The sequence below is a fragment of the Vidua chalybeata genome, chromosome 24, assembly GCF_026979565.1.
Source record: "Vidua chalybeata isolate OUT-0048 chromosome 24, bVidCha1 merged haplotype, whole genome shotgun sequence".
Lineage (NCBI taxonomy): Eukaryota > Metazoa > Chordata > Aves > Passeriformes > Viduidae > Vidua > Vidua chalybeata.
This window is the reverse complement of record NC_071553.1, coordinates 1,271,094-1,287,525: the sequence shown is the minus strand read 5'-3', so window position 1 is coordinate 1,287,525 and position 16,432 is coordinate 1,271,094. Positions and strand designations below refer to the sequence as shown.

Genomic DNA, 16,432 nt, shown 5'->3' with positions numbered 1-16,432 from the left:
CCTATTCAGCACTGGACCTTTCTGGGGCCTTCGCCAGATGGTTCAGCCCTTCAGGCTGTGGGGGAGGTGGGCGCTCACAGGCCCGGGGCTCAGTCCTGCTGAGGTAGATGATCATTCACCTTTCAAGTTCCTGACAGCATATGGAATAAGCTGACAGCATTTGGAATAAGCACAGTGATCACTTTTGCAGGATCTGCTTATTTCTAGAAGTATGTGTGGAGTTTATGTGGAAAATGACATTGGCTTTAATTTTGTAAATGATACATTTTGTAACTGCCTTGATATGTAGACCTGTGTAGGTACCACTGTGATTAGAAGGTGCAGTGAATGTGACTGGACAATATGTTCTAGACATGCTAGGAAAGAGTCCTGAGGTGCAGCAAATGTCAGTCACAGGATGCAAGTGTGTAAGTGTGTTTGAGTGTGTGTGAGTGTTTGTGTCAGTGTGTGTGTGTGTGTGTCTGAATGTGTGAGTGTGCTTCTGTGTGAATGTGTCTGAGTGTGTGTGTGAGTGAGTGTGTGTTTGTGTGAAAGTGTGAGTGTGTGTGTGCACAAGTGTGTGTGTGAGTGTCTGTGCAAGTGCATGAGTGTCTGTGAGTGTCTATGTGAGTGTGTTTGTGAGTGTGTGTGAGTGTCTATGTGAGTGTGTTTGTGAGTGTGAGTGTGTGTGTGAGTGACCCCGGGCTGTGTTGGTTTGGTCAGAGCTCCATCCTCGTAATGCCAAGGTTTGAGGGTTCGATCCCCAGTCACTTAACTTTGGACTCAACGATCCCTGTGTGTTCCTTCCAATTCAGATATTCTGTGATTTTCCCTTTTCACTGTTGATCTGTTCATAGCAGATCCTTTTTCTTGGCAGAAGAACAGGCTTTTATTTATTACCTTGCCTTTTTTGTCCTTTTCTCTCTGTTTATTCCCTATTTTCTTTCCCCAGTTACCCAGTGGGAGACTCTTCCATGCGGCAGCGGTTATCTCAGATGCTATGTACATCTTTGGTGGTACAGTGGACAATAACATCAGAAGTGGAGAGATGTACAGGTTCCAGGTAATTTGCTGATAAACATACTCACTTCCACACCAATTCCATGACTCCTGCCTGTGGTGTGTCTGTTTTAGCTCACCGTGAGCTCCATGGTGTTTAGTCCATGACCTTCTTACAGGCAGCTTCTGTATTTCAGATTCAGCTTTCAAAGGTCAATGTGTGTCGTTAAAGTCTTTTGAGAAATGTTGTTTGGACAGACATTTTGGTAAGGTCAAGCCCTCTAGTGCCTTCTGAAGTCCTACAGAGATCAGGACAACTTTGACAAATCATTGGAAAGTGTAGCAGATGAGATTTGCTATATTATTTCATTAAAATCAGCTGTTCCTCTTCATGTGCTGTCCTGTTCAGGGCTCTGGGGCAGAGTGTTTTGTATTGCAGTTTTATCTCCATGCAGCTCTCCCACTCCCATCTGACAGAGCTGTGGGATTTGAAACTTTTTAATTCAGGATACTCACACTGGATTAAATCCCACGTACAGTCAAGTCTATTTTTATTGCATGGCACCCTCAGACAAGTCCTGAGAGCAGGTGAGACTCCCAGCCTCCGAGTCCTCATATCTAGAAGTTGTGATGAAGCACAGTTCTTCCGTGTTACACTGTGTTATCTGTCCTTAACCTCACCATGGGGGGAAGCCCTTGCATGTGTTTGGTTTGCTTGTGACATTCTACTTCATGTGCTGCACTGAGGCTGAGTTAATAACAAAATCCAGTGATAGTAGATGTAACCTTGACACTTTTGGTTATAGAATCATAGGATCAGGAATATCCTGAGCTGGAAGGAACCCACAAGGACCATCCAGTCAACCCCTGCCCCTGCACAGACACCCCAACAATCCCACCCTGTGCACCCCTGCCAGCGCTGTCCAAACACTCCTGGAGCTCTGGCAGCCTCTGGGCTGTGCCCATTCCCTGGGGAGCCTGGGCAGTGCCCAGCACCCTCTGGGGGAAGAACCTTTCCCTGATGTCCAGCCTAACCCTCCCCTGACACAGCCCCAGCCATTCCCTTGGTCCCTGGTCAGAGAGCAGAGATCAGAGCTGTCCATCCACTGCCCCTCAGGAGGAAGCTGCAGACCCTGAGGAGATCTGACCTCAGGCTCCTCTGCTTCAGAGTGATGTGAGATTTGAAGTTTATATAGCCACTGAAATTAATTCTGTCTTCTGTGGGGTTTTATTTTTTTAGTTTTCTTGTTACCCTAAATGCACTCTCCATGAAGACTATGGAAGGCTGTGGGAAAACAGACAGTTCAGTGACTTGGAGTTTGTTTTGGGAGAGGTGAGTAGAATTTATTGGAGAGGTGCCAATGGGGGTGTTACTGTGTGTGTGGTGTGTTTGCTGGGAAAAAGCAAATTGTGCAGTGGTTGTGCCAAAAACCCTGGGAATGAATCACTGGTGAACTGTCTGCCTGGTTTAGTAAGTTTCACTGATCCAGATAATTTTTTAAAGCTGCAATGGAGAAGAAACTTTTAAGCTGAGAAGACTTAACCTGAATTTATCAAAGCATGTTATATAGAGTTGCAATATGAAAATTTACCAATGACTCCCAGGTCCCAGTTGTCTTCTAGGAAGGCAGGTCAATGTTTTTCAAACCCATTATCATTTCAAGAGCCATTTTTAATTACTGAAATAAAAGAGAATGAGAAAAAGCAGTACAGCGGAATGGTTCTCTAGTAATGCAAACAGTTTAAAAATTTAACAGAGAACAGGTTTTCTGAAGATAAACATGAGAAATTTGAACTTACCTGCATTCCTTTTGCCAAAAGAAAAAGTCAGAAAAAGCTTTGCAAAGCTCAGAGAACAGATCCTCAACAATAAATTAGGTGAAATAAATTATGGCAAACAATAGCAAAAACCATACTGTTATTTTGAAAAGGGAAAATTAAACAGAAAATCAGATGCAAGAATAAAAAGCACTATATGTGACACAGCAGCTTCCACTCAGCGAATGTGACACAGGCTCTTTCCCAAATGGTGTTTGCCATTAGCCTTTGGGGAAATTGGTGTTGAATTTCATCTGTGTGTGCAGAGCAGATGTAATGTTGCCTTTAACTTGAAATGTATTGTAACCTGGGGTTCAGCCCAGGTTTCTGTGACTTCTGCCATCTGCCATGACCATGTGATTTGGGGATAAAAGTTGAATGTCACTTCTACCTTTGCCTTTGGCAGAAGGAGGAGCGAGTCCGAGGGCACACTGCGATCGTCACCGCTCGCTGCAAGTGGCTGAAAAAGAAAATCATGCAGGCCAGGGAGAGGGTGAAACAGGTGAGTATTTTGGAAAAGTAGCCTTGTAGCAAGGTAAGGCTTATTGTACCCAGGTTTGGGAATAAAGTTGTCAGGAGAAAAGTAATATCTGTTGAGACAGCTGGAGGACAGGAGCAGTGTCTGATGCTAAGGTGCTCTTGAGCAAGTAAAATAAAAAAGATCATTAGTATTAAGTAAGACTACTGGATGTGTATCAGGAGTGTAACATGGAGGAGCCAGAGTTAATCCAGTTATCTGGATTTGACAGTGTGGTTCTTGGAAGCTCTCGTAGCTGTCTGAGGTCTAATCTTGTGGAATGCCCCAGAGAGGTTTGGGTACCCTTCCCTGTGGGGGAGGTAAGAGCTGTGTCATGGGGATGGCTCACAAGATCAGACAGATTAGAGGGAAGAAAGACAATGCTAAGGGTTTCAGCTGCCTCTGTTCCCTTAACCTTTGTATTTTTTTTACTTTTTCCAGATGTGAAAGTCTGGTGCCTCTAATCACTGTCTATTAATTTTGACTACTTCTAGCTTTTCAGCAGCAAACATTTAATGACCTTTGGGGAGGTAGTAACACACAATCTGCAATAAGATGTGGATGTCTCACTGCCCCCCAGTTAATTGTTTTGCCACTGGAAAGGCTGTGGAAAAATGCTGTCAAAGTGAAATTTGAAGTAACAGAGTGCTTTAAAATACTTCTGTGCAGCACTTTGTGCTCTGCCTTTGCAAGGCAGGGTTTGTGGAATCTACTCCCACTTGTCCCTCCTTCACAGAGTGAGGCTGTCCCTGCTGTAGGCAGAAATGTGAGTTCAGCGCAGTTTGTTCATTCCTTGCTCTGATGTCCTGCTTCTGACCTGCATCCAGGAGCTTAGTTGTGTTCTCATCCATGTGTATCCCAGGATATGGAACAGTAAGTCTAAGACATGAATTCCTTGTTATCTTCAAGAAAATCATGAAGCTAAAGAGATCCTGGGTCTTGAAGAATGTGGAGTAAGGAGAAGGATCCTCTGGTTTGGTGGTAACTTGTGTGAACTGGCACAGGCTTGTGCCATGTTTGGGTGGTTTTTCTGTTTCATTAGAAATCAAAGCAAGACATTGAAGAGGAGGGACACACCACATGCCAGAAGGATGGGATTGGTGGGAATGTCAAGCTGTGCCGACTGCAGCCACTGCTGGAAGTGCCCATCCGAGAGGCCGAGGCCCAGCCCTTTGAGGTGCTCATGCAGTTCCTGTACACAGATAAGATAAAGTATCCCCGCAAAGGTAGGGCAGCAGGGTGAAGTAACACTGGCACTAGGGAGGGGAGGGGGGCAAACGTGTTCAGAAGCAGCAGGATCCAGCATTTGCAGGTGATCAGTCCTGTTCTGAGCACTTAATTACTAACCTGAGATTAACCAAAAAGCAGATTTTTATCAGAGCGTACTAACTATGCTTTTTTTTCCCCTAATTCCCTATTTATTTTCAAATATCAAGGAAGAATGAGTTCTTGGTCATTCCAAAAGGTGTAAAAAGTCCCAAACAAACAAAATTATTGTAGTATTTTGAACATCACAGCATCCTGCTTGGAAGGATCGTGTATCTTATCCTGGCTTGGCTTATTTCCTTTTTCTGATATTGTTCTGATCCATTTTAAACTGAGCCCACACAGAAAGGTGTGTAAGCTAATATTTATCACGTGTTAAAAATCCAATCTGAAGGAATACCTCAAGGAAGGAAAAATCCGTTTGGTGCATTTATTGGAGTTCTCCGAGTTAAAAACTCTTGTGGGTGGGGAAGTAACAGCCAGAGTTCTTGCAGCTTCCACACAGGGACTCCAGCTCCTGGCTGTGTGAGTGGTGAGGGCTGTGGGGCAGTGGGAGGGAGGGAGGCTGGATACAGCTGAATACAGCGAGGAGCTCCAGCTGCTGGGGCTGGGGAAGCTGCAGCCATGGCATGTGAAGCACAGTGAGGTACAGCTGTCCTAGCACTGAACTTTGCTTCAGCTTCACTCCAAGAGCTTCGCTTTCTGCAAAGATAATTCTCAGGAAAAAAGTGACACGTATCCATTTATGCCAAGGCTTTCCCTGTCTGAGAAAGATCCCACTGACTGGGGTGAGGGATGTGCTCCCTGGATTCTGCTGACATTGCCAGATCCTGCTCCCAGCCATTCAGTGATCCTTGGTACCCTAACCTTGGGACAGCTTGAGGCCAAGGGAAGGCTTGGACCCCTGAGCTCTTCCCATTGTTACAGGCTTCCCAGGCAGCCTGCCCCTGTTCCCCAACCCATGAGGGTTCTCCCTGGTGCTCCCCCTTCTGCTGGGATCCTCCATGGGCCCTACCCTGCTCATTTGTATTCCTAGTTGCTCCTCTCAGCTCAGAGAGCAGCACCCTGGGGAGCCATCCAGAGGCTGAGCTAATGGAATTGGGCATGCTCATCAAATAGGATTTTCCAATTAGACACAGGGAAGGCACATGACATGTGAGAGGGCTTTTCTCTATTAAAAAGTAGTTAGAGCAGATGGGCAGAGATCTTCTGTGAGGAAAGCAAAGGCCATGGGGGATTATTCCTTGAGTTGGTGTCCCAGTAGTGCCATTGCAGTGGCCTACAAGGGTCTCCTCTGCCCTCTCACTTTGGCCCTTGCAGACCAGCTGTGGGTCTGTGCAGGCTGAAGCACAGAGTGAAAGCACAGAGTACCTTCATCAGAGTCTGTCAGAATCAGGGAGCTGATTGTTAATACTGCGTAAAACCCAAGGACTCTGGCAGGGCTGTTGGCAGCTGGGCACTGTGAGAAATTGGGCTGCAAGCTCTGGGCCTTATCAGGGATTTTAGAGAATCACTTCACTTTCTTTGGAGGGTTTCAAAAACCTGTGATCCAGATTGTCACAAAATCTTTGTCTTTTGTATGCTTCAATTCTGAACCTCCTCTTCTAGTATTGATTAAGATTTTATCTAACCAGGAATAGAATTATTTTCTCTATAAAAATACTGCAGCCACTGCCTGTTCTACTATTCTGATTTCTCCAGCTGATATAAAAAATACTTTCAGAAGGGTTCCTCTCTTTGTTCTCTGAGCTCTCCAGCAGTTTCCCCTCTTGCAATTTCAGGTCATGTGCAGGATGTGTTACTCATTATGGATGTGTACAAGCTGGCCTTAAACTTCAAGCTCTCTCGGCTGGAACAGCTCTGCCTTCAGTATATCGAAGCATCTGTAGATCTGCAGAATGTGCTCATTGTGTGTGAGAATGCTAACAAGCTTCAGCTGGATCAGCTAAAGGTAATCACATTCTGCATACAAAGTAACTAATAAGATTTTTTTTTTAATGATGTAATTAACATTTGGACAAAGGTATCTGCTTTTGCACATTCATCATTCCTTTAATTACAGTTGCTTTAGTATATTTAGCATGGGTTGTCCTACAGTAGCTTGTGATATTATGTAGGCTTTTTCAATACATGCTCAATATTTTTGCATATCTGCTTTGTAGAATGTCAAGGGCAGAGTGACTTTGGCTCTTCATCAGTTCCCTCTTGCTGCAGCAAGATGGAAGCAGTGCATTTCCTGGTCTTGCTGTGTTATATATACTGACACTGCAGATAGGTTCTTTCATTTTCTAGATGGAAAAACGAAACTGTTGTCAGGCCTTTGCACTGAAAAACAAAATGTGCCAGTGATTCACTGTCTCTGTGGTGGGTGAGAGGCTTTTGGGTGTGACAGTCAGGGTAGAGTTGACCTCTGGCTGCAGCCCAAGAGGTGCTGGCTGTGCTGATCCCAGAGCAGTGCCCAGAGCCAGTTCTGCTGAACCTGCAGGGAAGCAACTCCTGTCCCCAGTCCCAGAGCCAGAGCAGGACCGTGCAATACCTGCTCATGATGTTCAGCCTGTGCACACCAGTGACCATATTGCTGGTGGCTGCAAGCACAGTGAGGCTGGAGAAACCAGTATGCACCAGCACTTCCTCAGGCACTGTGTGCTCTGGATTTGGGAGAGGAAATACCTCCAGGAGGAAGCAGCAGGGCCAGCAGCAAGTGTGTAAATGCCAGCACAGCCTTTGGTGCATGGCATCATGGTGCCATCATCTGCCCAGGAGCTCAAGCATTGGTGGATCTGGTGTCCCCACCTGCTCTGGCTACCTCTGGAGTGACAGGGGCTCTTGCACATGGCTCCAGTCAGGCAGGATCACCCTGAGCTGGCATCCTGTCTGCTCAGGTACTCATCAGTCCTCATGGGTGGGTCCTCTGTAGAAAGCTGTTCTTTCTGCCATCCCAGTCATGATTTAAAATGTTTCACGGGTGACTCCTGACAGATACCTTTGGATCCCAGGTGGAATACACTGGCAGAAACAGACAGTAGTAATGATTCTTTGGGTGAACTTGTACCCACCTTTTGGTGAGCTGATTTATGGCTTATAAAAGTGGAATGAGGGGAAGCCTTAGTTCATACTGGGAAATAAAATGCCCTTTTTTTGTCTCTAACTCTTTAGCATTAGGTCTGGTTCATTTGTTACCATTTCACCACACTGATTTTTGTAAGTTTATTACACAAGAGCCTTCCAGAGCTCTTGAACTGTTTGCTGCGTTTATGGAAAAGATTCGGGCAAAACCCAGACAAGGAATCCTGTAAGCTCTTTGGACCCTTGATGGAGAGTGTCAAGAGTTAAGATCTCTTGACCCTTTAAATTAACTTTTGTTTTCTAATTATGTTAAAAGTTATTATGAGGTAGCATCAATCTTCATTATCTCCGTTAAATTTTCAGTATCTCCTGAGATTCCTGTTTTAGAAAGCTTTGGAGCAGCTCAATGGGCAGTTAATCTCTTCCTTGTTAATATTTCTAGTCAAATTTTTCTAGATGCTTAGAATTGTCCTGAATTTCCTGTTCAAGGAGGAGCCTAAATGGTCATTTAGAATGGATAAGGATATCACTGTTGGATAGTTCCAGCTGCAGGATCCATGTGGAGGTTCAAAGGAAAGGATGGTTGATAGCATATGTAACATGGAATATTTATGGGATGCTGTAAGATGACTTCAAACAATAAACCATACATTTCGTAATTAATATTGGTACATTTTTAAGGAACATTGCCTGAACTTTGTGGTGAAGGAATCCCATTTTAATCAAGTCATAATGATGAAGGAGTTTGAGCATCTTTCTTCATCCCTCATTGTGGAGATTGTGCGGAGAAAGCAGCAGCCTCCTGTCCGAACACACTCTGACCAGCCGCTCGACATCGGTAACCTTCCTGCCTTATGGAGTCATTCCATCTGCTGGATTGGCTTTGCTAATGGTTTGTTTAGCCTGGGGAGATGTGTGGGAATCAGCCCTCTGCAGCCCACCAGTTCCCAGTTGGGATAACTGCTCATGCTCTCTCCTGGACTGAGACGAAGCACAACAGTTCTTTTCACAGTGAGGTTCAATCAGAACAGTGTCCTATCAAAGTACATGGGATTGTGTTCTTGCAATAAACCATCCTGATCCTATTCAGAGACATGAGAGAAGGAGCAGAAGGGTATAAAGAATTATCCAAAAAAAGGCAGTGGACAGTCACTATAAGTGGCTGAAGGGTGACAGAGCTGAGCAGGGAAACAGTCTGCTTGAAGGTGTTCACCAAGGAGGAGCAGGAGGAAGGAAGAGGATCTTGTGAATGAGGCACTGCTCTGGGTGCCTGTGTGAAAGGAACAGGAGATAGGGAGGAGAAGAGAAAGATGTGATTTACAGTTTTATTGTGAAATTCGTCAGAGGCTGATCTGGGACTCGTCTTCCTCAACATTTTAACATCCTGACACGCAACACAAGGAATGTAATAATGAAATTTTCTAAGGCCACAAAGTTCAGAGGCATTGGCAGTGTTGGTGTGGAATGCTGCACAAAAATAATTGGGAACTGAAGAGAAAGAGAAGGAAGCTAGTCCTGGAAAGTCAAGTAGAAAGGCTTTGGCTGGCATTTGTCCCAGGGAGGTGAGGTGCACTGGCTGGAAGGTGGCACAGCCAGTTCTGTATCTAGAGCTAGAATGGTGTGAGAGACCCAAACATTAAAAACTGAAAGATGAACTTTGAAAATATGAGTGAGTTTGGAGCAGACTTGGATGTGCTCTATTTCTTAGTTGTGTATTTACAAAGGTTGATTACAATATTGGATTAAAAAAAACCTTTGTTGCTGATTTGGGAAAGATTTTTCATTAAGATGCAAAATGTCTTGGTTTGGAAAGACAGGTGTCTGCTAAGGAAGGCAGGAGCCTCCCCTGAAAGGGAAAAATGTAGACCCCTTCCCTCCAAATTGTTATAAATTTGAAATTAAGGGGCTCTCAGGCAAAAATATGGGAGCAGGAATAACAGTTCTTTATTAGGGAAGAAAATAAAAATATTAAATAAACAATGCAGTAAACCAAAACAACACTGACAGAGTCAGAATACGACCTGACACCCTGTTAGTCAGGGTGTTGGCTGCAGTCCAACTGGGAATTATGACTGCAGTCTTCTTGGAGTGTCAGGTGTGGTTCTGTTGGGGCAGTGATCCTATAGAAAAAGGTGTAGTCTTCCTCTGAAGAGGCAGTGGAAGAGGCAGCTGTTCCTCTAGGAAAATCCAATGCAGGAAAAGCCGTGCTGGTGTTCCAGAAACTCAAGATTATATCCCGGTAGGAATGCTTGGCTCCTCCTTCTGGACGGAGCATCTCCCAATGGGATGTTCCAGTTCTTATGAGTCACGCAGTGACATTCAGTAGCCCATTATCAGCAGATGTCTCCCCTGAGAGAGGATTGGTTGTGGAAGTTAAGGAAACTGCCCGCTTAACAGAAGACAACTGCCATACAGATGGCAAATAGAATACATCTTGCCTTTCAATCTGGGACACAAAATTACTTGGAAACAGTGCAAAGGGAGGGGAAAAAACAGCTTTCATATCTGTAGAGAGCACATGTCAGTTGGCCACAGCTGGAGTTTGCTGTCAGTGGCAGAAAGCAGAGCTGACAGGTTTGGTTCTGGGAGGGGCAGTAGGGAATCAGCTGTAGTGGGGAAGGATGAAGCTCATTTTGCTCCAAGATTATGAGGAAGGATTTGACTCAAATTCACAGTGAGAGTCCCAAAGGAAAGAGGGGCTGGAGCTCCAGCTTGGCCATGTATTAGTTTGATAGTACCTGATCACCTGGAACTATCATGTCTTTATTTCATTATGTTTAATTTCAGGAACATCTTTAATTCAGGACATGAAGGCTTACCTGGAAGGAGCTGGGACTGAATTCTGTGATATCATCCTGCTCCTAGATGGGCACCCACGGCCAGCCCACAAAGCCATCCTGGCAGCTCGCTCCAGGTGAGCCCTGCTCCTAACACTCTGCCAAGAGTGTGTATGAAGGACAGTGCAGGGCTGGGCAGTCTGTGCTCAGCTGGCTTGGTTTAGAAGACAGGGAGGAACTTAAATCTGCCTGAAGTGTTAAGACAGAGCTTTGCTCAATGAGTGTAATAAGCCTTTAAGCAGCAGTGATTACATTTTTTTTTTCCATTTGATACCCAGCAGGGAAAGATAGGAAGAAATTAGAACTGCAGGGATTCTGCAGAGGGTGTGTGAGAAGCTGCACTGCAAGACAAAGCATCTGTAAAATCATGGGAAGGGAAAAAGGGTGGAAAACATAAGGTGGTTTCAGTGAAGTGGAAAGTAACAGATGTCCACTGAGGTCAGAAGGAGCCTTCTGACAGTGAACAATTCGTATTTTATCATGTGGAACTTGAATTTCTTCCTCACTTTCTGGTATTTAAGACTGGTTATGAATAAACATAACAAAAATGGTGCATGACAGAGACTAGAGTATTCTCATGCTTTATGCAGAGAAAGGAGCCCACCCTGCTAATGGTGGGACTGTTCTCCCTCCTCAGGGCGTGGGTGAAGTGGATTTGTCCTGCACTTGTGTGTTCTGTGGACCTGCACCTTATGTTCCACCAAGCATTAAGTGTTCACATAAAATCTCTATTTCAAATATGGTCACAATTTTTTCCCAGAAAAAGCCCTAACAATATTCAGTATTAGTTACTGTGGTATTTTACCAGAAGCATTTCACAGCTCTTAAAACAGCCCTGATGATTGGCAGCCTGTAGATACCAAGGAAATTCATAATGCTTTAAGCTCTCTGCTGGGTCTTATGCAAATTAGAGAAAAAATCAAAGCACCATGTGTCCTAATTTTCAAGAAACAGACAAATTTCAGGTAGTTCTGATGGTAATTGGGGGGATTATATTTGGAGTTTTCACTGGCAGACATACATGAAAAAATAAATGAGCAGTGTTTTTGCCCAGGTTGTCACCTGAATTTGTTGCTTTGGAAGCTGCAATTCTGAATAGCAGCCTCTGAACAATACTGGGTTAAACCATTTGTCTGCACAATGTGTTATATCAGTTTTATTTCCCTTTCCAGTTACTTTGAAGCCATGTTCCGTTCCTTCATGCCAGAGGATGGGCAAGTGAACATTTCTATAGGTGAAATGGTTCCCAGCAAGCAAGCGTTCGAGTCCATGCTCAGATACATCTATTATGGAGAAGTGAACATGCCTCCTGAGGACTCCCTGTATCCTTAGATTCCAAGGAATTGGAGGATCTGTCTGAGTGCATGTCCAGCAGGTCACCTTCCTTTTGCTTTGGGTTGCTGGCACAGCCTGGGGGGTGGTCTGTCGGGGGCACCAGCAGGCTCTGCTCCCACTCCTCACAGGGATTTGTTTGCCCTCAGCGCTCTCACCTTCGCTTTCTGGTTTTTTCCTCAATGGAATGAACAGATACCTCTTTGCAGCACCTTACTATTACGGCTTCTCCAACAACAGGCTCCAGGCCTACTGTAAGCAGAACCTGGAAATGAATGTCACAGTGGAGAATGTGCTCCAGGTAATTGTCCCCAAGCACTTCAGGTAGTCACTTAGAGGAAAGCCAAGGGGTCTGGTCAAGTGGGTACCCCCAGTGCCAGCTCACTGAGACTGCCCAGACCCTTCCAGTGGCAGTGGCCCTATGTGATGACATGTGTGGGAGCCCAGCCTTCAGCAGCATTGTTCCTTACCTGATACTGTGTCACTTCTGTTCCTGTGCTGTAGGAAGGTACTGCTCACCTGGCTCCTCCTGAGCTCTCATCCCCCATTGCAGAACTGTGTTTCTAAAGGTCTGTTCAAGATGACCATGTGCTCAGCACTTAACTGTAAACCCTTTTTGGCAGACATTTGTTCCAGGGCAAATGGTGGTGTGCAGGTGACAGACTTTAGTCTTGTTTTATCAGTGATGCTGACAGGATCTTGCAGTGGAGTTTGAGCTAACAAAAGATATTTTGTGGTAAGAAAGCCAGTGCTGGCTCCCAGGTAGGCAGCCTGCACCTCTGCAGCACAAGCAGAAGCAAGTCCTGCTGATTAGCTCTTGAAGACTCCATGCATTTTAAATCCAAGGCTTATTTTTCAATAGTTCAGAAAATATTCAGTTTGTAAGGCAAAGTGGAGATGTTCCCTAGCTAAGAGGAGTTACCTGCTCTGGGTCAGGACTGTTTGTGCATCTGAGCTGTGCAGAAAAGAAATCATTTTTTTGCTCCTCCTCTAGATTTTAGAGGCAGCTGACAAGACCCAGGCCCTGGACATGAAGAGGCACTGCCTGCACATCATCGTTCACCAGTTCACCAAGGTTGGTTGCATCTTTTCTGTGGCTTTTGAGAGCTGCTGTCCTCTGTCACTGCCTTGGTTAAAGACATGTTCATATAAAAATCAGTTTAATTCTTCCTCATGTGAGACAGCTGAGAGCTGGCTGCATGTTACTGACACTCGCTGACGGGACTGCTAGGCACATTTCTCACACCAAAGTACATTAAAGACTAGAACAAGCTAGTCTAGAAATGTGAAGCCCTTCCAAGCAGAAGTTACCCAAAATTGCTTTCATTTCCTGTTTTTCCAACTGTTAATTTTGTGCCATGCAAAGCAGGGTAAGTTTGTTGTATATTGAGGGCACAAATCTCTCCCTCACTAGCAGTTATCAGTGTGCTCCTCATACTCCACTTGAAGTATTCTCTGTCATACATGTTTTATTATCATGTGCTCTAAAACAAATTACCATGTCCTGGCTGGGCTCTCTGTGATTTCCATACTCAACAGTTGGACTCTATGGTCTTAGAGGTCCTTTCCAATCTTAAAAATTGTATGGTTCTGATTTGATGGGATTATGCATTCATGGCAGGAAAGGTCAAGAGCCCAATGTGCTGATACTCCTGTCCTCACTTGAGAGAATAAGGATATTGTCATTTAATTGTTCCTATGAGATGTGATCCCTCCATGAGAGTTCCCCAGCATGTCATCCGTTCATTGCTCTTCTTATTAGCATTGCTGAAATAGGTAGCTAAATCATAGGAATTGGGATTTCTGGATGCTACACACATACTGATAATAATTCCCTAGTTAATATTCAAGTAGCTCTCTCTCTCCTTTGTATATTTAAGCTCATAATCCTCCTGGGGAAGAAGAGCACTGCTATGTCCCATTAGTGTCTGGAGAGGAGACAGGATGGTGTTCAGGCTCTTCGTTAAATGCCAAAGTTGCTGGAGCAAGACGCATTTTACATTCAGAAATAACTGAAATTGCATGAAAAGCATTGAGAGTGGAGCCAGCATCCAGAAATCACTCCCAGAGGAGAGTCCACAGCAGGAGGTTGTAGCCCCTGCCTTCATTCATCCTGTCTGTTTTCTTCTGGCCCCATGAGTCCTGTGGAGCAGCCCAGTTCAGCAGGGATGGGGACTGGTCCCACTGGACAGGACAGGACATGTACAGTACATCCCTGGGGTTGGGGTCAGTGCCTTGCAGCCGCTGGGGGCTGAAATATCGCAGTATCGCTTCCCAGTGGAGGCCACAGGAAGACAAAGAGGTGTGATTCTCCCCAGAACGTGCAGGGGGAAATGGACATTACAACACTGGGAGGCAGTGATGGGAGCTGGAGGGCGTTCCTCAGCTGTACTTCCTCACCAGGATGTGGGGAAATGTTTTATATTTAAACTGTTGACTGGTAGAACAGTGTTCATCAAAACGTGGCTGGAAGACTGTCAAGCAGATGTGCACGGAGAAATCTCAATTATGCAATGTTTTCCCTTGGCCTGAGAGGCCTCAGTGTGTGATTCTTGGCCTGGGCTGGGTGACTCAGTGTGGCTGGGCACAGACACTCTCTGCTCTGCTCTGGGCCAGCCACGGGCTCTGAGGAGGATTTGTTCTTGGGCACAAGCCTGGTGGGTCACCAGAGCTCAGGCAGGCTGGGTCCCTGGCTGTGGGATCTCCTGTTTTTCCAGTTACTTAATGCTGTTCTGGATTTGGACTGTTAAGGAGTTTTCCCCACAGCAGGAGCATTACTGAAGAGCTGTTTCCCAGAGGTTCACTGCTTTGGGCAATGTGTTTTCAGGCTCTTGTGTGTCAGTGTTGTGCAAAAGCCCTAATAAACCTGCTGTTGTGACATGTTTGCAATGACACCTTCATCTGTTCTGCAGTGTGTGCCTTGGGTGGGGGCAGGATCCCACCAGTGCAAAGGGGTCTCTCTCCCAGTCCTGGCAGATCCTTAGACTGGGGATATTGCTACAAGCACATCCTGAGCTCTTCCTGAAAGCCTCCTCAGCCATTTCCCTCCTGGCCTTCAAAGGTTGCTCAGGACATCTTTATTCTTTATCCCAGTGCAGCTCCCTAGAGCGAGGGGATAGTGTCAGTTCAGGTAAGGAGGGTGAGTGAGGGCTTGGGCACAGTCTGCCTGGAGTCTGGGTGTGTGTTAGTGCCTCTAGACAGAGGGATTACTGGCTCTTTACCATGAGGTTGAGGAGAAGGAAGGAATGTGTAGAGCTCCTTTTTGCTAACAGTTGAGCTTCTGAACAGTCCAAAAGCATAAAGTTTGTTGTAGATTCTCGTCTATCTGATGTGGTGGAGGTTTTTGTTGGCAAGTGCTCCAGTGACCTGCTTTGACTGCAGGAAGAATGCCAGCAGAACCAGCATGGATACTGAGAAGAGCTTTTTCTCAGGAGCACAGCAGCAAAGGGATCAGGCCCTGAGTCACATTTTCAGTGCAAAACCACAGATCTGAGCTCAGGCTGATCAGCACGGCTCTTAAGAGAGTGCTCAGTCAGTGTCTTGTAGCAGTGGGGCTGTCAGTGCCAACAGAGGGGCAGCTCTGGGGGCAGGTTCCTGCTGCTCTCCACTCCCAGCAGTCTGAATTTGGTTCTAAGCCCTGACTGGAGCCCGTGGTCTGTTCCCTGCAGCCCAGCCCCACAGCTAGGATCTCGCACCATCTGTGCCCAGACAGACTTGCTATGGGGTGCCAAGGGTAAAAGGGTAATACATGAGCTGTGATTTGGGGAGGGTTTTAATTTCTTCCTGTTTTTTCTGTTTTGTTTTCCTTGAAGGTCTCCAAGTTGCCAAATCTCCGCTCGCTCAGTCAGCTCCTCCTCCTTGACATCATAGATTCCTTAGCTACCCACATCTCAGACAAGCAGTGTGCAGAGCTGAGCGCAGACATATGACATGCCTTGGAAAACCACCTTCTCATTTGTTCCTGAAAAACACTGGCACTTTAGGGCTGGCTCTGGTTTACTGTTGCATATGGAGTAGCTCAGCGTCTGCACACTACAGCAGCCCTGGAGGAACAGGGACAGCTGAGGTGCTCTCTCTGGATTTGCTGGGTTTGTACCTTTGTGCAACGGTTGGACTTCGTTACATTTGTTACCCAAATGTAGACTTGAAATCATTGCAGGGGTGAATTAATTCCACATGGTTTGGGGAGTTACTAAGTTCATAATCAAGCCCATTATTACTTTCATACTGTAAAATCAAGCAGTCATGAGTAAGAGTCACTAATCCTTTGAAACACAATATTTAAAGAATACTATTTAAAGAGCTTCAGCTGACCCAGCCCGAGGGCTGTAAGGGGAAGTCAGAATGAAACTGGGAACAAGAGCGCGTGGTGTTCACAGGGAACTGGCCCTTGGACCAGAATGTAGTGACTTTTCAGAGACTCCATGGTGTGGATTAACAGATAAGCCCCTGTGCAGCTGCCTGGATTGGTGGGCTGCAGGAATCCAGACCTATGCTCTGCAGCAGGTCAGACTGGAAGATTATAGCAGTCCCCTCTGACCATCAAATCCATTAATCCTGTCTTGCTAAGCCTTTCTAAATCTATTTATTAATAAAGAATTAACATATTCTCCTGGCA

The 16,432-nt window shown here is 45.6% G+C and overlaps 1 protein-coding gene across 2 annotated transcripts in view; it reads left to right on the top strand.

Moving 5' to 3' along the window:
• Positions 1-16,432, top strand: part of LZTR1 (leucine zipper like transcription regulator 1) — a 36,167-nt gene extending 19,735 nt beyond the window's left edge. The window contains exons 10-20 of one of the 2 annotated variants that reach the window (XM_053963847.1): positions 932-1,042; positions 2,219-2,311; positions 3,203-3,298; positions 4,356-4,539; positions 6,361-6,530; positions 8,327-8,483; positions 10,433-10,559; positions 11,655-11,804; positions 12,010-12,115; positions 12,809-12,889; positions 15,627-16,432. In XM_053963847.1, the coding sequence (XP_053819822.1) occupies positions 932-1,042; positions 2,219-2,311; positions 3,203-3,298; positions 4,356-4,539; positions 6,361-6,530; positions 8,327-8,483; positions 10,433-10,559; positions 11,655-11,804; positions 12,010-12,115; positions 12,809-12,889; positions 15,627-15,743 (1,392 nt within the window). In that variant the 3' untranslated portion in view covers positions 15,744-16,432. Of the gene's footprint in view, positions 1-931; positions 1,043-2,218; positions 2,312-3,202; positions 3,299-4,355; positions 4,540-6,360; positions 6,531-8,326; positions 8,484-10,432; positions 10,560-11,654; positions 11,805-12,009; positions 12,116-12,808; positions 12,890-13,694; positions 15,582-15,626 lie in introns of those variants that run through there. The other variant, XM_053963848.1, reaches the window with a different exon arrangement.